The sequence below is a fragment of the Dipteris shenzhenensis genome, chromosome 17 (genome assembly GCF_047967505.1).
Source record: "Dipteris shenzhenensis isolate YYH24624 ecotype China chromosome 17, Dip_SZ_1.0, whole genome shotgun sequence".
Taxonomy (NCBI): domain Eukaryota; kingdom Viridiplantae; phylum Streptophyta; class Polypodiopsida; order Gleicheniales; family Dipteridaceae; genus Dipteris; species Dipteris shenzhenensis.
Window position 1 is genome coordinate 56,330,744 of NC_141612.1, and position 22,815 is coordinate 56,353,558.

Genomic DNA, 22,815 nt, shown 5'->3' on the forward strand with positions numbered 1-22,815 from the left:
AATACAGATATTTCTTGATCTCTGCTATTTCAGTCTCTTTTCTGTTCCTTAGCACTTTTCTAAATATAGTAAATCTAAGATTTCTTACAACCATGGCACTCGGGTATGTATTTGGATCACTAGTTTTGCATGTCTGAGTTTTGAGAACCTTATACGCCCCAAGTCAGTAAGAGCTTCGATGTAGGTCTTGAGAGTACCTGCCCCATCCATGGCACCATCATTGTTGCATCTCTACATCAGGCCACGTCACGCCGCCCAAAAGGTACTACCCTTAGCAAGGAGTCTAAGACACAAAGCAGCAAATCTCAGATATGTTCCAGAGACAACATGACTCCGAGTGATACTCCCATCTCATGTCAACGAGGAGCTCTGGCTACTCATGACTGACACCTCACACATGAAGATTTCTCATGACGTTCTCAGTTTTTGGTCTCATAGGCACTTTGGCATTCTAGAGATGTGAAGAAACCCTTCTTTCTTACTGTCTTTCATTGTGTGTACATACATACCATACTCTCATAAGCCATTTTGGTATTTTGAAGACATTATTGAACCTTACGTTCTTCCCCCTCCCCACGTCCCCAGGGGCAAGTTTTCACTAAGCCTAAGTCAATGGTAAAGATGGCTGCCATTGATAAACACATGAGTATAAACTTTGTGAAATACCATCAACAATAGATGATTCAAAGAGCAAAAACATGTGATAAACTCACCCTTCAAAATCTGAACCTGCATCTGGAAGTTTATCTCTGCTAATCTGAGACAAATAACTTCTTAAGAAAAGCCCACGAATGGGATGCTGTATACCACGACACATTTCTACCAGATCCTTCAGCACATCCTTTGCAGGCGCCTCCTTGGACTTTATGTAAACAGAGCCCACCGTACAAAGTAAATACCTGCACAAAAAGGGCCTACAGTTACGTAAGGACAACAGTGAAACTTTCTAAGCACACTTTGTTTAAAAAAGGGGGAGGCAGGCAGGCAGGGAGGGAGGAGGGGTGGGGGGTTGGTTGCGCACAGAGCAGACTGCATTCTGGGCTGGCCAAGCCAGATAACATAACAAATTCATTGATGGAACAGCATGGGTATTGTTTGGAAGTCCTGGTCTATCCGTATATTTGCAGAGTCCAAGCATGCCAACAATATGACCAAAAGAAATTCAAATTACTATTATTCTCTTTTTCTTTTTCTTGGGGGGATATATTGATAAGCAATGTTGCATAAGACACTCTTATAGTCTTGGGGCTTTAAAACTCTCAAATGGAAGTCTAATGTAAATATGAACAAATATCATAATCATGGAACGTTTATACCGGAACAAAAGTTTACACTTTCAGCTTCAATATGCCTCTTCTCTTCATCACATGGAACTAGCAAATCTTTAAGGCCAGAAACTCACAGTCTAGGCAATATGTTGCCTGCATGTTGGACAAGTTCATACATATATGCATTGGTGCATCCTCTCTTGGTTTCTTCCCTGAAGAAGACCTCCAGCATACGTAATTCATCAAAAGTTTTCATATCTTTCCATCGTCAAGGAACTGGCAAATATACAACCTAACGTTATGCACAAAATCATGGCTTTGCGAGTAACAAATGGAAAGGATACAAAGCTCATAATATTTCTGGGGAGAAAGCTTTGACGTCCTTAGTTCCGAAAGCATCTGAGCTGAAAACTTGAGGGCATCTCGCAAATTGTTATTGTCCTGCATTGCAACTCAAAAACCACAATAATTGGAACCTGCATTTGATTGAAAGGCTAGAAAAGTAAGACAAGAAAACACGAAGCTGGTAAATTCTTGTATATAACATAGGCTAAGTGTCAGTATCCTCTTCACATTCTTCCTACGATGATATCAAAAGCAGGTGATACTAAATGTTTCCCCCTCAGCACTACAAAAAAATCTCTCCAACTCAAATGCAAAAGGGGTCCTAAAAGCTCCAACATATAAATACATTGTAATCTTCTTTGCTCCTTCTCTCTTGAGAGACCTGTCACGATCTGTGACGTATTCCTTTCTCTATTTCTAGACTTATGGATGGTTTGATGAATGGACACTTGTGGAAGGGTATGCCCTTTCGACGGGACACTTCCTAAGAGGCACAACCCTTGCCCTTTCGACGGGACACTTCCTATGAGGCACAACCCTTCACAAGAGACATTCTATTGAAGAGACATTTCTATTGTAATGTACCCTCTCATCAAGGGTCACACCCTTCACAAGGGGTACACACCTCTTCATGCACATACTGTTTGGAGTACACACCTTTTCACGTGTGACTCTTCACTCTCTATATAAGAGAAGCCCAATTGTATGGATGACACCACATCTACACTACAGACATTCAAGCAATACAATTATTCCTTGTTCTCTGCTATCTCAGTCTCCTTATTGTTCCTTAGCACATTTCTAAATATAGTAAATCTAGGATTTCTTACAGTGGTATCAGAGCAAAATTCGCTCCTGCCTGTAGGAAATGCCCCCCCACCTTCTAGCGCCGATCTGATACATCTTTTCCGCTAGAAGGATATCCGTGCACATTGTGCATGGAAGAGATGGAGAGGATCAGCATAAAAATTTTAAGCGCCAACCCTGCCTAAAGTCATCTATGGCCTCTCCATCTCCCACACATCACAAGTTGATGTGAATGGACACGACAAAAATCGTGTCTTTTCAGGTGCTTGGGCTGTCCCAAAACCAAGGGACGCACCTTTTCCACCATCGGACACACCTTTTGATGAAGAGTCTCGACTCCTCACCCAAGGGACACACCCCATCGTGTACAAAAGGACACACCTATTCATGTAGGGACACCCCTTTTAAAAACAGGGACACACCCCTTCATGAAAAGGTGCACCTATTCCAAGGGTCGCACCCCTTCGAATAGGCACACCTTTTAGGCACCAAGCACTTATAAAGGGGACCTAAAGGGGTTTTTTTTTCCAGCCCCAAACTTTAGGTCTACCCTAGATTACCCAAGGGTCACCCACCCTTTAATTTTTGGGCAACCACCCCATGTAGGCAGCCCAAACGAACCAAAAAACAAAAGGGATGTACCTTTTCAACGCCTACAGATTTTTTGTCAATCAGGTTACGCTGCCAGCCCCTGCATGCGCAATCACACTGCCAGCCCCTGCTCGCTGCCAGCCCCTGCATGCGCGATCACGCTGCCAGCCCTGCTCGCTGCCAGCCCCTGCCTCGCCATTCATGCTGCCAGCCCTGCTCGCTGCCAGCCCCTGCCTCGCCATTTTCGCTGCCAGCCCTGCATCGCTATTTCGCTGTCAGCCCCCTCGCTATATGCAGCCCTAGCCTTGCCCATTTGCGGCCCTGGTTACCTGTCATTCCCTGCCAGCCTGCAGCGTTAAATCAGCGACAGTTTTCGCCATTGACAGCCTGCAGCCCCCCCCTTGTTTCGCCATCTTTTCCTGCCAAATCAGCAACAGTTGCAGCCTCCTTTTGCGATGAAGACAACCTGTTAACAGCCTGGACCAGACAAGCCTCGATCCGCTCCTCGCAAACCACTGCAACATGGATCTCCGGACAGCGATTTGCAGGCCTCTTCTACGCAACACTTTGGCAGATTAAATCATTGCCAGGTGGAGTCTTTCCAATCTGCTTTTAAGGATTCTCTTGCCATTAACAAATTACAGCAAATGAAAGAATCTCCCTTAAAGCATGGAAACCCCTGGTAATTCACCCGGCATTTCAAGGACACCTCAGGCATCATCTACCACACAATATCGTGTTCAGATTGCACAACCAGCCCATTTCGGAGCCTTTGCATCTTGGGTCTTCTGTGTCACGTGCCCTCCTAGTGATTTGGACCACATCCTATATCTTCTGCGTGAGGCACCTCAGTTACATTACTTCCTCAGCACAGTATAGGTTGTGTTCCACGAGACACGAAGATACCCAGAACCCGATATTCCTCAAGAGTTTGCTGTCCATCTTTGGCGAGAATTTTACCCCTCACCTTTGGCATCTCCAAGGTACTCTCCACCTCCTTCAGCTCCCAGATATCCTCCTCTACAGGTTGTACTTTCTCCAAGTTAGTATTTACACTCTGAAGGCACTCCTTCTCCTGGATATTCTCCATTTCCGACAACAACTCCCTATCCCTTCTCAGATCCGTGGACTCTGCAACCTACTCCTGTCCTCTCCCGAGCAGTAACACCACTTTCGGCATCACCAGTGTTACCTCAGACAGGACCTCCTTTACCAGACTTCCACGGGTGGTTCCATCCTGCCTCGCCTGCCCCCTCCAACATGAGCAACCTCAGGGAGCAGCCCGAATCTTCTTCTAGGAATGGTACAAACTAGAGCGCAAGTTCGCGCTTTTCTCACAGGGATCTCCGATATGTCGCAACGCTCGCGTGAAGCCTCTCCAGAGATCAAAGACTCAAGTCCAAAAAAGACCCCTGAAGTCAACGTACAAGGCGATTCACTACTGCAACTTCAAATATCCCAGCTTCAGGACAGCATCTCCGACTTGGTCCAGAAAGTTCAACAACTTCAGGATTCTCGAAGTACCACACATACAGAGGATGACGTGACGCAACCAGACGACTATGCGGATTCATTCCCACCAGAGGTAGAAAGCACTGAACTACGTGCCCTCTACCGTTTACTTCAAGCTTCCAAAACTAAAAGACTTGACATCAAACTTCCGGAATCCTACACTGGTCAACGCAATCGCCGAACAGTTGACCAATAGCTCGCAAAAATGCGCATGTATTTTGATACTGTTGACCTCACTGAAGGCAAAAAGATCGCCTTGGCAGCCTCCCTCCTCAAGGATACAGCTTTTCTATGGTGGCAAAGACGCTTAAAGGACGGCAAAAGTGTGTTAACATGGGAACGTTTTGAACACGTGCTCCGTAAGCAATTCATACCTGCCAATGCGGACTTCCAAGCACGTTCAAAACTCCGACAGTTGGAGCAAACGGGTTCCCTGTCTTCCTACATCTCTCAGTTCACCACATTGGTGCTGGAGATTAATGGTTTAACTGAGGATGATCGCCTTCATGCTTTCATCTCAGGCCTAAATCCCTCGTTACGCATTGATGTCCTTAAAGCAAACAGCACCACCACAGATGGCGCTATTGCTTACGCAAAGCGCATTACAGATTTCCAAAACACAGGGAAGCAGAGTGCTATTTGCACACAGAACTCTCCTATGGCCAAAGGTGCTCGCCCTCAAGATAACACCAGGTTTCGAAAAAACTTCGGTAATCAAGGTGCTCGCCCTCAAGATCCCCAGAAGCCTCAGAAATCATTTGCTGGATTCCAACAGAAGCACTCCTCCAAGGATCGCGCTTCTTCTTCTTCACAAAGTCATTACCGACATCCCCAACATAAAGGTGCGGCCACTGACAAGAAGAACAACTCCAGCACAAAAGGACTTTGTACCATCTGTACAGGCAACCATAGATGGTTTGATTGTCCCAAGCGATCAAAGCAAAATTCCAATATGGAACCTAGCACTTCCCAAAAAGAAGATGCTACCCCAGCACAAGACAAGAAAGGCAAAGCTGTTCGAATGGCGAATACCATCCACCTGAGCCTTGCCAGCAACCCCGAACCTTCCCTGGCCACTCAAGTACTTTGTGTTCAAGGATCGATTCGTAGAACAACCGTCACTATCCTCATCGACAGTGGCTGTTCTCATAATTTCCTAGCTAGTTCTATGGTCGACAAACTTCGGTTGACCACCAGTCCTAGTCTCATGGACTATCAGATTGAACTCGCAAATGGAACTCCTTTCTTGTGCAACAGCAGGATCAAAAACTTGTCTTTTCGCATCCAACATTATACGGACAAGTTGAACTTCGACATCATGCCTCTTTCTCGGTACGATGTCATACTTGGACAACAATGGCTCTACGACTATGATTCATCAATCAATTTTCGCAGCCATACTATCCAGTTTGTCCACCAGGGAAAACTTATTGAGCTAACTGGTTCTAGGGACTCAGCTTCAACCCCAGTTGCCTCTGCCCTACAAGTAAAGAAGTGGGTTCGTAAACGTCAAGTAAAGACTTCACTTCTGTTGGTTACGGCAGTCGAGGAGACACCAACAAAGGATCCTCCTGAATACCTCAACCAACCTTTTTTCCAGCCCTACCTGGACCTTTTTCCACAGGAATTGCCAAAGCAGTTACCACCTCGACGACCAGTGGATCACCCAATCGAACTTATTCCCGACAGTAATCCACCGTCGAAACCTCCTTATCGAGTTTCTTACACTCAAAATGAAGAAATCCAAAGACAGGTCACCGAACTACTCGACAAAGGTCACATTCGGCCCAGTCGCAGCCCTTTCGGATCTCCTGTACTACTTGTGGAAAAAAAGAATAAGTCAATGCGCCTCTGCATCGACTACCGAGCCCTCAACAAGCTCACTATAAAAAACAAGTATCCATTGCCTCGCATCGATGACCTCTTCGATCAACTTCTACATGCAACACAATTCTCAAAGATTGATCTTCGTTCAGGTTATCATCAAATAGGTATACGAGAAGGCGATGAATACAAGACAGCTTTTCGAACAAAGTATGGACACTATGAATGTTTGGTCATGCCCTTTGGGTTAAACAATGCCCCAGCCACATTCATGACACTAATGAACGACATCTTCAGGCCTTTCCTCGATAAGTTCGTCATCATTTACCTCGATGACATCCTCGTTTTCAGCAGATCCCTACATGAGCACAAACAACATCTTCACCAAGTTTTTGAAGTTCTCCGCGCAAATTCTCTCTACATCAACATTGAGAAGAGAGGTAACACTCAGATTATGGTAATTGTTGATCGTTTGTCCAAAATGGCACACTTTGTTGCTTGCAAAAGCAGTGCACAGGCTCCGGACATAGCCAAACTTTTCATACAACATATCTTCCGACACCATGGATTGCCCAAGAATATCATATCCGACAGAGATCCTAAGTTTACCAGTCACTTTTGGATTTCACTGTTCGAATCTTTGGGTACAACTCTCCTGTTCAGTTCAGCCTACCACCCAGAATCAGATGGCCAGACTGAAAGAGTCAACCAAGTTCTGGAAGAAATGCTTCGACATTATATTCAGTCACGCCTCGCAGCCTGGGAAGAGTATCTACCACTCCTTGAGTTTGCTTATAATAACATTTTCCATAGTGCCATCAGCGTGACTCCATTCCAAGCAGCTTATGGACACACTCCGATTGTACCAACGAATTTTATACTTCAACATCGAGTGGCCCTAGCTGATCAACTGGTTCAAGAAATGCAAGACATTCTACTTTAAGTCAAGGATCATATCAGGTGTTGGCAAAACGAGGGATGTAGAGCTATGAGGAGGCGGGATAAACCTGAGCAAGAAGTGTTAGTAATAATCGCTAACCCACCTGTGAGCCTCTATATGAGAATGACATCACGGTAGTGAATTTGTAGGTAGGGAAAGGTAGGCTGATCTGCATCAGAACAGTTTTCGATAGATCAACTTACAACCTTAAAAAAGGATCACCTTAGATAAAGCAGTAGCATATGCAAAAGATAAAAATAAGTGTAGCAACCGAAATGGGATATGTTGAAACCGAAATGGGATATGTTGAAACAGGATGTTACAAAAGACAATCCTTACCAGTGAGGTTCTCCATCTTGACCCTATATCCTATGCATTGTGCGATTGTTGCTCTAAAACTTCCACTATTGTCCCAAAAGCAATATTTGAAGTCAAATAATTTCACTTTTTTGTTTGGAAATTGATTGCAAATTTTGCCAAGCTGACAGAGAAAAATTACACAGGTATCAAAGCCTAAGTTATTCCATGTTTATGTTTGTCTGCTTGACAGCTATAAATGAGTTCCTAGGAGTGACTAAAGCTCGACATAGAATCGGTATGTAGGCCAATTAGAGAGCCCATGCCGACGGGTATCAGCCTCCATCCCAATAGCCAAGGGCAATCAAGAACACACCCCACAGTCAAATCCCTCAAAACTTGGACAAAAAACCCTTAGCTTAACTAGCAACATGTCAAGCCACATCCCAAAAGCCCAATTGGACGAGACGTAAGCCTTGTCATAAAGCGCAGCACTTGCATGCAGATCACGAAAAGAATGCATCAAGTAAGAAGAAGAAAGAGAACTCTTCATCGTCCACAAGATGAAAAGTCCAACACAATCTTCCAAGAAAGAGTCGCCCATCTCCGTCACCAAAGAGAAATTCTTCATAATGTAATCCACTCCAAGAAGAATAAAATATTGCCATCTAGCTCATCCCCTTTTCTACTCTAAATCTTCCATCTTTGAGGCCTTCTTCAAAAGATCAAAGAAGCTTTGCAAAAAGTGACATCTAGATCATCTCTATTTTCTTCTTCTAAATCTTGTCTTTTATGCCTTCCTCACAAGATCAGTGAAGCTATGGCAAAACAAAAGAGAGCTCTTCTGTGGAGTTGAATTCGTACAAGAGACAAGATGGACACCAGGTATTACTGATAAGGTTGAGAGACTTAACTTTGTATTTAAGGATGATGCTTATGCTGACGATGATGCTTATGCTGACAAAGGCTAGACTACCATTTGCAGCCCTTCATCTAAAAGATCAAGCTCCTCAATGCTGAAATTTACAAAACTGATTAAGCCAGCCTCATTAAAGCCCTCTAGGTAGGGACGACAAGGCATTGGCACCAAAAGAATTACGGGAACTAATAAAGAAACCTTTCATCAAATAGTTTGAGCTCTGATTCTACTCCTTCGAAAAGGAGAGACTTAATTGAGTAAATCTACTCATAGAAATAACTACTGTTCAGACTGATTGCAGGTTTCCAAATGATGGGGGGAAATATAGTGATAGATATAGGTTACCCCTGCTGATGGGCCCTTTGGCAACCATTTTTGCACATCACAAAACCTCTAGACTTTGCAGCTGAAGCAGGTCCAAAGTTGTGACTCTCAAAAATTGTTCCAGTGAAACTAAAACTCAGCTTACACAAGTTTTTATCTAGACCCCAATCTGGCAACCTGCTTCTCTGATTTTCCTGAAATCTTTCCTCCTTTATGCAACATTACAAAAGCTATTCTCAATAGGAATGGAAACTGCTTCATGTCACCCAAAGCTGGCACCTTTCAGTTTATTCCTTGAAAGACACGTGATGGCAGAGATGCTCCTTATGGGATGCTGCCCCAAATGAGGAAATCAGTTCTAGTATACGTGGTTTGTGAGCGGAAAACACTGGACCGCCTTCTCATTACCTGCAAGATGGTGAAGGCACTGGAAAAAGTAGTGACCTGACAGGACCGTAAATTAGATGATCTCCAGGGCTCTAAACCCTGCACACTCCCCAATCCCTCCCATGGAAGGCTCTCTGCAAATCCAGCATTACGCTTCCCCAAACTGCACACCAGTGATACGTCGACGTCCGCTTGTTATTGTTTTGTTCTCAAGCTGCTAATAGCATAAAAGTGAAGAACCTCCCCTGAGACCTACGTTTGTCCGAACAAAATAATAGCTCAGGTCACCAAAGACATCCGAAACAACTTGACTGTCTGCCAATCTCCCACGACAAACACCGTCACTGCATCCCAAAAAACATTATTCCTCCGGAGTGCTAACATCTTTGGAGAGCTGATAGTTTAACGTCAGAGGCAACACCCGCAGCAAACAGCTACTATCACATATAATGGCTTCGCTCAGTTTGAATCTCATGTTTGCCAACTGTTCACGTTCCAAATAGCTGCGTTTCTATGTTCTTCATAAACCAAAAGCCATCCTGGAATAGAATGCCTATTCTAGGCTTTTCTCCCCTGCTTTCTATGCTGTCTTTTGCAGCAAATGCCCTGATGCAACCCTAAATCAGCATCCTATAGACACGACATCCTAAAAGGCTGACTTTTATGCAGTTAGATTCCGAACGAGAAGCCATTACTTCTATATCTACTGCAGTTTGCTGCTGCTTAAATGACCAAAAGGCACTTTGCGGATAGAAGTGATGAGCCGCTTTCACTTACGGCAAACCGTTGGAATCCGGGACGAGATTCAGTTTCTTTGTAAAGTCCTTCAATAGCCATACAAGGTTTAGTGATATGGAAGGCGGAGAAAGTTTTCAATTGAGCTTTAAAATCGCTAAGGACAGCGAGAATTATGGAGCAGAACAGTAATATAGATCGACTGTTGAGAATCCCTAACACTTGTAGTTCATGCAGAAACGTTCACCACCCTCTTAAAATTCGCAAGGCGGACATATGCATAAGGTGCGCATACCAGAGCGCGGTGCATGAAAAAAGCATGATGCTGCACGAGAGCCAAAGCATCGGCAAGCCACTTCTCCTGCTCCTCGGCAGTTGTGACTCCGTCGACGACGGGGCTTTGCATGATGAAGAGAGAACTTGAGAGAAGAGGTGGGAGAAGATCAACTGGTCTGGTAGTGTGTTGAAAGAGCGATCGATGGAGATCCAGATCCAAAGCGAAAAAGCGCTCTGCTCTTATATGTCAGCCGGCATTAGATGTGCCATTAGGTGCTACTGCTATGCCTGCCCATGTGAACGCTTGCATTTGACTTTGGTCTATGTTCAATGCCACGCTGTTAAAAACTGTGGACGCTATTGGCACTTTCAATTTCAATATAATGCAAAAAAAAAAAGAAAAAATAAAGACTTTCCAACTGCACTCTTCCATTTAGGTGCACATTCTCAAGCTTGTGTGCACTCAATCGACTAGGTACATATCCACTACACATTCTAAGAGACTATCCAAATCATAAAGCAACGTGGTGCACTTGTGTGATGAGGTGTCAATTTAAAGCCCTTGGCAAAGAGGGGGGAGAAAAAGATAGGAGAAGTCCTTAGGCTAGGGTAGGCGGTGCAATGGAATAAGGAGAGGGGTGAGTGCACAAGAGTGTGGGAGAGGCTACGTACTACTAAAACTAGATTGAAAATTTGCGAGCATTTAGGGTTAGATTCTAACTTCTTTTAGAGTCCTCTAGAAACTTATATGTTATCGAATCATGGTCGACGACGACTAATTCATTCATTTGTCTATAAATGCTATTGCAATTCACATTCATTCCAAGTATGGGGACAAATTGTCATTTCTAGAAGCCCAAGTGAAGTGTGAGTCGGATGGAATGAGTGTGTCCCGCATTGCAAAGAATGGGCAAAGTGTTGAATGAAGATGAATGGGATATAGAAAGACAACGTAATGTACTCAGGAGGTGAATGATAGATATATTTGTTTGTATTACAATAGCCTTCAATAATGGCAGTACAACCAACTCTTCAATCGAATTCTACGCACCAACTACTTGCATTAGCAATAAGAACAACCCTATCTACCTCTCATCCACTCCCTTGTATACAATCCCCTCTAGCAGAAGCTAGCGAGGACAATCGCCCACATTAACATTCATCTGCACCTACCTGTATAAGAAGGGTAGGTGCCATAAAGGTGAGTGCCGATATAGATGACCCTCCGCCACTTAGCTTAGCGCTCTCCAATGATATGTGAAGCAATGTTGACTTTGGTGAACGGAACATCCCTCGCTTTGTCCAACCCACCATGTATCTTTGCTTCGTGTTCGCATTACATCTTGGCACCAGGGTTTCTCCACACTCACAGAGCATGTCGTACATCTATGATGGTTTGAACTCCAAGTCTAGTGCATCTTTGATATTGTCCTTGTGATCTTCAAATAGACAATGGCATCGTGCTCGCTCTATGGCCTTCGTATCTTTTCAATTTTGTCCACCAAGATTAGTGATACCAACTCCCTCATCTACACTCCGTGATGTCTGAACTGGTGGGCTACTTGTTGTCAGGTCTCATTTGCCTTTGCAATGTTCAAAGTGGTGGGTTCCTTGTTGTCACATCCTCAAGGCAATGGGCATAGGTAGTTGGCCAAATCCTTCAGGTTAGACTTAGCGAGATTGACGACCGAGATCCATTCATGCTATGTCAGCTCCTTGATTCCTCATTGCTCCAAAAGTAGCTCTTGTACTTGCTCTGTCACCTTCATTGGCTATGCCCCATGCTAGTGGATGTGTTTTGGATGGGGGTGGCCTTAACCATAGAAGTCATTGGGGTCATTGCGAATGGATGCCCCTGCCATGCCTGATTCAATGTCATCTCTCTTCAAGGCTTTAATACGATGGGCTCCTTTGGCTTCGTTAGGAGTTGGAGCAATTCTTAAAACTCTACTTGTAGTTTGTCTCTTTTTCAATGAATCCCCTCAAAGATTGACCATGCCTTTGATGAGAACTTTGCCTTAACTTTTATGAACTTTGCTTTTGACACAAGAATCTTGTTCGAGGTTGGGTCCACCTAGCTTTTGAAGTCTAGGCACAGGCTTTCATGTTGACATTTTCTTTTTTGACTCATCCAAGTGCATCCTTGCTAAATCTGCCCTATCTTTCTTGCTCATTGGTGTGCTTAATCCTCTAAAGTTCTTCTTTTTGCGCTTTTTACTTTGCACTTTGCTTCTTTGGCCTAGCAAACTATTTGGGCTCTTTCCCTGATAGACCTTGCCCCTTCTGACTACCATTTGCCCTATTTGATTTGAAGGGCTATGCATGTTGCTCTGAACCATTTGTTCTCCTCTTTTGCTTGGACCATCTGGAACTTTGCCATGCTAGGAAGGTTGAGTTTCTTCTTCATGTAGCGATGAATGTTGGATGACATGCCCATATTCATAATTGTATCTTTGGACGTTGTCTTTGGTTAAATACGCGACATCAATTCAAGGTAGGTTGGCCTAAGGGTTAGCATATGGTCTCCATTAGCCAACTTGGAAGTATTTGGATGGGGAGCCGCCTGCTTCGACATGCTCTTCTCAATCACTGAGTCCTTTCCTTTATCACCATTTGATCTTTTGACTGTGTATTAAGAGGTTGCCACAATGGTTGTGACTACAGTTGTTTACATTTGGCTTCCATCTATTGGGGTGGGCTGCATCCTCCAAAGCCTTGTTGATTTGTCAAAAAGCTTGTCCAACAAGTTCAACTTTTTGGTTGTTGGTGGCTGGATGAGTAGCTCTTCATACTTTCATGGCAAAAGGCACAGGTGTGCCCCCACCTTGCATGCCTATAGATTTATGGTAGTCAACTTTTCCACCTGATCTTAAATCTATTAAGCTAGGAGATTCACCCAATTGACCTGTGCTCCTATCATTGCGTTTAGAGCTATTTGGACCAATATTTTGGGCAAAACACTGTCCAAAGTTTTTGAAAGGAATAGAAGTAATTATTTGCTTTAGATTCCTTAAATTGCTCATGAGTAGCTCTGGCCCTATAGCTAGGCATCCTCTTGGAAAAGGTCATCACATCCTGATTCAAGGTCAAGGTGACTTTGGAATCATTTGATCGTGACTTACTTTTCCCTTTGTCTTTATTTGTAGGTGTCGATCACGTGTAGGTCGACTGCTTTGTTAAAGATGAGGCTCCATGGGAGCTCATGGAAGTCTTGTAGGATGGTGACATGCAACCAATTCATCATTGCCAATGTCTAATTTTTATTTTGTAGGAGGCCGATTTGGCTTGTCTAGATTTGGTTTTTTCATGGTGTTTGGTGCATCTATCTTCTTTGCACCCTTTTCCTTCTATGTGTTGCTCACCATTCATATGTTATCTTTAGATTTTTGGGAGATTTTTGTGGCAAAGGGTTTGGGCACAATGGAGGCTATAGCTTCTAAGCTCCAAGTGTGCATGAATGAGAAAAATGAGCCTAAATTTTGCACCAAGGCTTATGTACCGAGGACGCTCGTTAACTACTAGCTCATTACCTCCTTTACTCCCATGTTTTTCACCATGATATTCCTCCTCATCGTGGAATCATTGCCAATCCAAATCCTACACAACTTTGGGAATTTGTGATTTGGGACTTCCTTGAATCATGATTTTGCTTAATTGCCAGTTAATTGTGATGTTACTCCTACTTCGATACATAATAGTCCCTTGGAATTTGCACCCATCTCCTAGTGGCTCATCATGGCTACCCTAGAAATTTCTATCCCATCGAATTGTACTTGTGGCCATAACAACATGATCTTCATTCTAGCAATTCTTTCCCTTTTAGGTTTAGTGAAGGTCCCATCATCAAAGCCCTTCTTGATTTGATATGCTCTGACCCATACACATTGGATGTCTTACTTAATTGCTCCCAATTGTGCACTGTGTATGGGTCGGTATGCTCCGACCCATACATAGTGGAGGTTTTACTTAATTGCTCCCAATTGTGCACTTACATTAGTATGCGCATGCCTTCTTTGAATGCTCTTTTCTTGACTTGGCAGCTATATCACATCTTTCTCCTTTGTTGGATTATGATTTGCAACAACTAGGCTTCCCTCCACCATGATTTGTCAATCTTGGACAATTCTTCCTATCATTTTTGAAGGGCTTTTTCCTAGTTGAACAATGATCCTTAAACTCTACACAAGGAATTCCATTAGTACCACTACCTAGACCGAATGCCAAATAGAATGGCTTGTGCTTTGTCTTGACCTCGAATGCCATTCAACAGGTGCATAGTACCATGTTGAGCTTGTGGCATGAATCATTTTGGTGCTTATTCACCATTTTGTGGAGAACCATTTTGAGCGCTTTATTGTTTGCTTTGGCTTGACCCTTTGCCCTTGGATAGTATGTTGTTTATTTCTTGTACTACATTTGAAATTCCTTCAAATTGACGAAGTGAATTCTTTGATCTGACTTGATTATAATGGGACATCCAAATTTGTAGATTATATTTCATATAAGAATCTTTCCATGCTTCAAGTAGTGTTGTCTTGCAAGGCTTTTTCTTTGGCCCATTTCATGACATGATTGATCGCCACCATGATGTGCTTGTTTCCCCCAAATGCGTTGGGATTTTGAGTGGACTAATGAAATATTGTCCCCATTTCTAGAAGGGTTCCCATGGATAGGTTGGGCACAATGGGTATTGATCTTGGGAAGTCAGCCTCCCTACTCTTTGGCATGTGTCACATCTCTTGAAGTGCCCTGTCACATGTGCATATATGGTACTCCATCACAGTCTTGCACTCGAAATTTTTACTCATTGCTGTTGGTGGAAAATGACCACATGCTGCTCCTTGACGTGCTTGGTCCATGACAATCACTCTTTTGTGTAGAAATATGGATTGTCAAAGGATTGTCGTCCCCCCTTTTCATATACAAAATCAGCATGTACTTCCAAGATTTGTGTGCAATCCCTTGCCATACATATGTGGTTGCATCTTTGCGAAAGATTGCCTTGTAGAGGTATTGCATGATCTCTTTGCACTTGTCTTCATACATTGATGTAGTGAACTAACTATCTGGCATCCAGAAGACCATCATCCATAATTTTTTACCTTTGGTGCAAGACAAGTAATCGGCACCATAGTGAGACAAACTAGGTTTGTGGATGATGTTGAAGTTGAATTCGTGCAATAATAACATCCATCTAATCAACCTTGGCTTCAAGATTAGTTTATTGATCAGGTAGAGAAATTCTCAGTGGCCTACATAGAAGATGAATGGGTTGCCATAAGATAGTGCTGAAATTTTCAAACACTATACACCATCCCTAGGGCATCCCTTTTGGTGATCAAATAGTTCATCTCTACCGTCGAGAACATTTGGCTCATGTAATGGATAGATAAACCCATGTTTCCATCTTATTGAGGCAAATAATAAGGCACTCAAAATGATTCTCCACAAAATGGTGAATAAGCACCAAAATTATTGGGGCCGCAAGCTCCCCATGGTACTATGGGCCTGTTGAATGGCATTCAAGGTCAAGACAAAGCACAATCCATTCTTGGCATTCAGTCTAGAAGTAGTGGTACTAGTGGAATTCCTTGTGTATAATTCAAGGGTCATTGTTTAGCATACAAATGGCCAAGAAGAAGTGGGGAAGAAGCCCTTTCAAAAATGATAGGAATAATTGTCAAAGAGTGACAAATCACGACTGAGGGAAGACTAGTTGCAAACCATAATCCAATAGAGGAGATAGACATGACATGGCTACCAATCAAGAAAAGAGCATTCAAAGAGACAAACTAGGTTTGTGGATGATGTTGAAGCTGAATTCATGCAATAATAGCATCTATCTAATCAACCTTGGCTTCATGATTGGTTTATTGATTAGGTAGAGAAATGCTCAATGGCCTACATAGAAGATGAATGGGTTGCCGTAAGATTGTGCTGAAATTTTCAAACACTATACACCATCCCTAGGGCATCCCTTTTGGTGATCAAATAGTTCATCTCTACCATAGAGAATATTTGGCTCATGTAATGGATAGATAAACCCATGTTTCCATCTTGTCGAGGCAAATAATAAGGCACTCAAAATGATGCTCTACAAAATGGTGAATAAGCACCAAAATTATTGGAGCCGCAAGCTCCCCATGGTACTATGGGCCTATTGAATGGCATTCAAGGTCAAGACGAAGCACAATCCGTTCTTAGCACTAGAAGCACTGGTAATAGTGGAATTCCTTGTGTACAATTCAAGGGTGATTGTTCAGCATACAAATGGCCAAGAAGAAGCGGGGAAGAAGGCCTTTCAAAAATTATAGGAAGAATTGTCCAAGATTGACAAATCACGACTGAGGGAAGACTAGTTGCAAACCGTAATCCAATAGAGGAGATAGACATAACATGGCTACCAATCAAGAAAAGAGCATTCAAAGAGACAAACTAGGTTTGTGGATGATGTTGAAGTTGAATTCATGCAATAATAGCATCAATCTAATCAACCTTGGCTTCATAATTGGTTTATTGGATCAGGTAGAGAAATGCTCGGTGGCCTACATAGAAGATGAATGAGTTGCCATAAGATAGTGTTGAAATTTTCAAACACTATACACCATCCCTAGGGCATCCCTTTTGGTGATCAAATAGTTCATCTCTATCGAAGACAACATTTGGCTCATGTAATGGATAGATAAACCCATGTTTCCATCTTATCGAGACAAATAATAAGGCACTCAAAATGATTCTCCACAAAATGGTGAATAAGCACCAAAATGATTAGGGCTGCAAGCTCCCCATGGTACTATGGGTGTATTGAATGGCATTCAAGGTCAAGACGAAGCACAATCCATTTTATTTGGCATTCAGTCTAGAAGTAGTGGTACTAGTGGAATTCCTTGTGTACAATTAAAGGAGGGTCATTTTTAAGCATACAAATGGCCAAGAAGAAGCGAAATTATAGGAAGAATTGTCCAAGATTGACAAATCACAACTGAGGGAAGACTAGTTGCAAACCGTAATCCAATAGAGAAGATAGACATGACATGGCTACCAATCAAGAAAAGAGCATTCAAAGAAGGCATGCTCCTCTTGGCGCTACCTTCTCTTTGGAGTTGTCACACCATGACTTCTCTTTCCACATTCCTTAACTAGTGACCTCATGCTTGGTGATTGCCCCAACTTTATGGATGTAGGGTTAACCTCTTTATGCTCTACATGTATCGCTCATGTATCGTTGAGTTACCCATAGTTCCTTTTACGTCTATCAACGGTTGCAACCTTGGTCAAGGCTGAGGGTTTGTTGGTTTCCTTGGATCCATGCCCAAGTTAACTCTGTTGGTTTCGTTGATGTTGGATGCATCTTTTTGGCATCCATAGTCAACTTATTAATTTTCTTTTCAAGTGTTGCATGCCAATCAGGTAAAAAGTAATACACATCTTTTTTTAAATTCTGATATCTTTCTTTTGTATCTGATCAAGTACGCATCTTTATTTTCTATCCATACAAATTTCACCCTTGGTAGTTTGGATTGCATGACATCATATGGATTGAAATACTCTTTATTGACAAATGATCATTGTCCTTTGTTTAATAGGTTTGAGTTGGCATTATGTTGGATGGTAATTAGATTAAGGGATTTTCTTTGAAATACTCTTTGACCTTTATTGTTGATTACTCTTGGGCTTGAGTTTCTTGTCATCTATGTGCTATTGTGGACACTTTGTGGTTCATCCCTACAAATGGTATAGCTTTGTGATAGGGTTTGCGGTCACTTACTAGCATTTATTTGAGTATGATGAGCTTGCCTTGTACCTCACTTTCTTGCCCTACTATAAAGTAAGCTTGTTCTTTTGACCTTGCTTCAACTACAATCATTGTCAAAGGTAGGTTACCCAGTGTTGCCAAGCATTTTGTATCTTGGAAACCATCCTTGGATTGTTCCAAATCCTAAGTTGGACCTTCCTTCAACTATAATTGTTGTCTAACTTAGGCTATGTAGTGTTGCCAAGCATTTTGCATCTTAGAAAACCATCCTTGAATTGTTCCAAATCCTACGTTGGACCTCTTTTCATGTTTGTTCTCCTTGAATGAATGAGACCAAAGTTGGTCTTCTAGAAGCTATATGAAATAGTGATTTTGATTCTTCTAAAATTGTGTATTTCTTTAGGGGATCCTCTTTGCACGGGCAAGATTTAATTGCTCATCCCATGTCTAGTGTTGATGTCAAAGACAGATTAGATGTAGGTACTTTTTGTGTCACTTTCATGTAGTTGTGTTGTAATCAAAGCATACTCAAGGGTTTGGTTTGTAGAGACATTCCTTAATGTCTTTTGCTTGCTTTTTAAATGTCCATTTGGCATATCTCATTGGTAGTACTATGTTTGAACGTACTATTGGTAGATGATACTATCTACTATTTGAATGTACCATTGGTAAATGGTCCTATCTACTATTTAGTGCCTTTTTGAATGTCTTTTGCTTGCTTTTTGAATGTCCATTTGGCATATCTCATTGGTAGTACTATGTTTGAACGTACTATTGGTAGATGATACTATCGACTGTTTGAATGTAGTATTGGTAAATGGTCCTATCTACTATTTAGTGCATCTAGTGTAGGTGCTGACCTATGTGTCTTGGATTTTGAGCTAACTCCATTCATGCCACCTTTATTTGGGAAACCTCTCATGTACTACGCATAGGCTCTCAGAGTACAAGAAAAAGAAACTTAGTGTCACCTCAACAAAGATAAAGGAGCCTCGTCATTTGTCTATTCAGAAATCCCACGTGATAGATCGCCACTCAACAACCATGCATAAGTCCACTACCGTCTATACCTAATTATCCTCTAGTGCATGCATGCGCCAATCAAGGCTAACCATCCAACGTAGTGCCCACGGGTGCCCACATGTAGTCCCCAATCAAATATCACTAATGTAAAAGCACTCTTACACCTTAGGATAGTAGAGCCCACCCATGAGGTGAAACTAGACTAGCAAATATTTTCAGTGTTTATGGCATTCAAATCTTTAGTCAAGATACATTTCCACTTCTTCAACATTCAACTTGGATCAATGGGAAATCACCTGCATTGCAAAGGCCGTTGATGAAATCGTAGATCTTTCCCAATACTCTTTTGGCAAATCAAACCTATGGAGCAAAGTGATAGGATGTGGCAAATGTGGAATAGGGAAGATTAATGATTTCATTGAAGGCCAATGCCAGAGTGCTATTGCAACTAGACAACTATCAGTTCTCTAATGTTGGGTTGATATTGCTTTGTGTATGGCTACTATAATCACCAGATTTAAAATGGAGGAGGCAAGATAAATTGGAACAAAATAAACCTAAAAACATATATTTTCACTTGAACTATTACAATTCATAAATCAAAAGGCATGTTATTGTAGATTTCTTCATAGGCGTGTGGAGTAATGGTGAACATTAGACATTTCCTATCATTGGCAGCATGGATATCTTGATACCCCACACAAGATGTGAAAGGGTCACCATTGTAGGCTTGTTTTGTAGGACTTTGTAAGTATAGCCCTCACATTTGTGCATAATACAATCGCTTAACTAAAACCCCTTAGTGGTTTCATTGCCCCATTCATCAACATGATCCAGAAGTGCTTCTTGTTTTTCTGTAGTGTGCTTTATACCATCGAAATCAGGACCTTTTGCATTGCTAGCCTCAACACTCACTACAAAATTATCTCCATCATGTAAAGTATCACTTAGCACATCATGATGACCTTTGTAGTTCACTTAATCATAGGCATCTTCATCCTCAATGCCATCATCATAGGGCACCACAATGTGATAATTCCACATGTTCTTTGTTAACACATCTTTTTTTAAGACCATGCATGCATGCATCACAAACGAATGACAATGGTCTAGTTGCAAGCCTATGGGATCCTCTGGGTTGCGACCATAAACACAACGTTGTGGATGGATTGTGGTATAGAACAACAATTCCACTGACTGGTCTTGTTCACATCTCCAACCTTCATGTCCCAGAACACACAGGCTACTTCCCTTTTCTTTGGTGGGTGGCAAGCTTCATCTCCATGAGAGAAGGTTGCATTTAGGAAAGACATCACATGTGCTGCACACTTCAAAGTGGCACCATTTACCATCAGCTATTCATGTGTCAATGCTTGCTTTACGAAAGCACTAGCACCATCATGTTCTCCATTTCCATCCCCAGACCCAAAGAAGTTCTATGTCATTTCCATACCTATCATTGTGGTATACTTTGCAACAAAGTAGGAGGGTCTACAAGCCTTGAACTAGGAAGTAGCTCCATTTGACCAAACCCAATGCCACATTGGCATATAACCCTATTTCTTCAACCACTTCTCATACAAAGTGAAAGTGATGCACAAAAAGCATGTCATGGACTCTGTCATCTGAAATGAAGAACTATTTTGAGGACTTCATCCCCCTTGTGATGATAAATAATGTGCACAAATATTATCACTTCTAAATAATGCGAATGCATGGATTGGATTTTATTTTGCCCTTAAAGGAGTATTTTCCAGCAAAGTCTAGCATGGAGATCACCACATGATCAAGGAAACTCAAAATGCACTCCTTAAACTACAAAGCTTGCCAACGACACACATAATTGTGGCTCTTTAGAAGAACTCGAAAGTCCCTACATTGCATCTCCTTGCACCTAACATCTTTTCTTTTTTTTGTTTTCCTTCTTGTCAAGTCGTTGCCACGTTTTTGAATACTACGCTTCCCTTAAGATGCTCTCTCCAGTGGGCATCATGGCAATTTCTTCACATGATTTACATTCACCAATTAGACACTTCCAATGGTGGAAAATTGCCTCTTTTTGTCTTGGGCATAATATTAACTCCCAAAGCGCAATGACAAGTGGTCAATTGATGTGCATCCACTGCTTCTCTTACCACCTCCACAAACAATCCATGCACATGGACACTGAAGATACATGGAGGCCAAAATTGTGAGAGTGAATTTGGTCGAACGAATCTTTTAAAAAGGACATCTACACATGGTATATGAAGCAACACATATACATGTCCTTCAATTTGTGGACAAAGTATGGCTTCAATGACTTGGAAGATCTTAGCTAGGTTTTGTAGTCTAGATGTTGTGCTTTGAATCGAGAGAACAAATCAACCTGGAAAAAGCTAGCAAACACTTGCATTCAAAGACAAACGTCAACATACTTATTACAATGAATTGTATTACTCCTTGTTGTAAGTCTATAACACTATACAAAGGTGCAAACACTAATTAAAAGTCTTAGTAGAGGAGTTGTAAGAGCTAGCTATAAGTGATACTATACAAAGGTGTAAGTGCTAATTATTAGTCATAGTATAGGTTTAGCTACTCACGACACAACTGATTTCAGTGCCCTTGTTACCAGCACTCATGTAAATAATATTGTTGCTAACATGTTCTAAATACTTCTTAACGAAGTGAAAGTGCTAGTTTGCACCCATAATGGAGTTGCAGGTTCTACTTCACTAACATTGAGACTTCTAATGCTAATTCACACTAAGAATGATCTTGTTTATGCTACTTAGACCTCTACGTGAAGAAACTAGAAGTCAACAATAAATGAAGCACTATTGCTAGTGCTAGTTATCACTGTCACTATTGCTAATTATCACATTGTTTGAAGTCACAAGTGCTCTTCAGCACTTAAAATAGATACGAAAGTGCTAGCTGGCACTCACAACAGAGTTTAAAGTGCACTTATAGTAGCGCTTTCTATTTAATAGTTAAAATAGACTTGTAACTAGTTGATACAGCCCTCAATTGAGTTTCTAGTGCTAGTTATCACTCACATTGGAGCTTCTAGTGCTAGTTGTCACTCACATTGGAGCTTCTAGTGCTACTTATGAATGAAAGTCATAGTTGGCACTCACGTTGGAGCTTCTAGTGCTAGTTGGTACTCACAAACAGAGTTTCAAGTACTAGTTAGCACTCACAATGGTGCTTCAATAGCAATTAGAGTAGCAATGAAATTGAGTTGGCACTCACAATAGAGTTTGAAATGTGATTTAGCACTCATAGTGGTGCTTCATGTACAACTTAGCAATAGAAATAGACTTATAACTAGTTATTAGCACCCTCACTCAAGCTTTTAGTACTAGTTCTCACTCTCATTGGAGCCTTAATATTACTTAGCACTCATAATGGAAATGAAAGTGGTAGTTAGCACTCACTGTAGAGTTTGAAATGCTATCTATCACTCGTAGTATTGCTTCAAGTGCTACATGTAGTAAAAATAGACCTTATAAAACTAGCTATAGTCAAGCTTTTGGTCCTAATCATCACTTAAATTGAAGCTTGTAGTGCTACTTAGCGCTCAAGATATGAATGACAGTGCTAGTGTGCAATCACAAAAGCAGTCCATGCCCAAAAATTCTCAACTAGTTCCTATTCAGAGTCAATCCCTATATTTATATGCGATTTCCAATCATCGTAGGTCCTGAAACCCGAACTGTAAAGAGGATATTTGCTCAAAATTTCATGATCCAACGAATGGTGAAAGGAAAATTAGTGAGCAAATTTTAGAGTATTTAGAGATATTGGCAGATTGTTCAATGGACAA

At 41.8% G+C, this 22,815-nt stretch overlaps 1 protein-coding gene across 1 annotated transcript in view; it reads right to left on the reverse strand.

Moving 5' to 3' along the window:
• The window catches only part of LOC147892339 (vacuolar protein sorting-associated protein 35B-like), an 80,220-nt gene extending 69,686 nt beyond the window's left edge, over nucleotides 1-10,534 (reverse strand). The window contains exons 1-4 of the mRNA XM_087387942.1: nucleotides 10,245-10,534; nucleotides 1,613-1,709; nucleotides 1,403-1,526; nucleotides 714-899 (exon numbers count right to left, since the gene is read on the reverse strand). Coding sequence (XP_087244068.1) covers nucleotides 714-899; nucleotides 1,403-1,526; nucleotides 1,613-1,709; nucleotides 10,245-10,355 — 518 coding nt within the window. The 5' untranslated portion in view covers nucleotides 10,356-10,534. The remainder of the gene's footprint in view (nucleotides 1-713; nucleotides 900-1,402; nucleotides 1,527-1,612; nucleotides 1,710-10,244) is intronic.
• Between the last annotated feature and the right edge of the window lie 12,281 nt (nucleotides 10,535-22,815).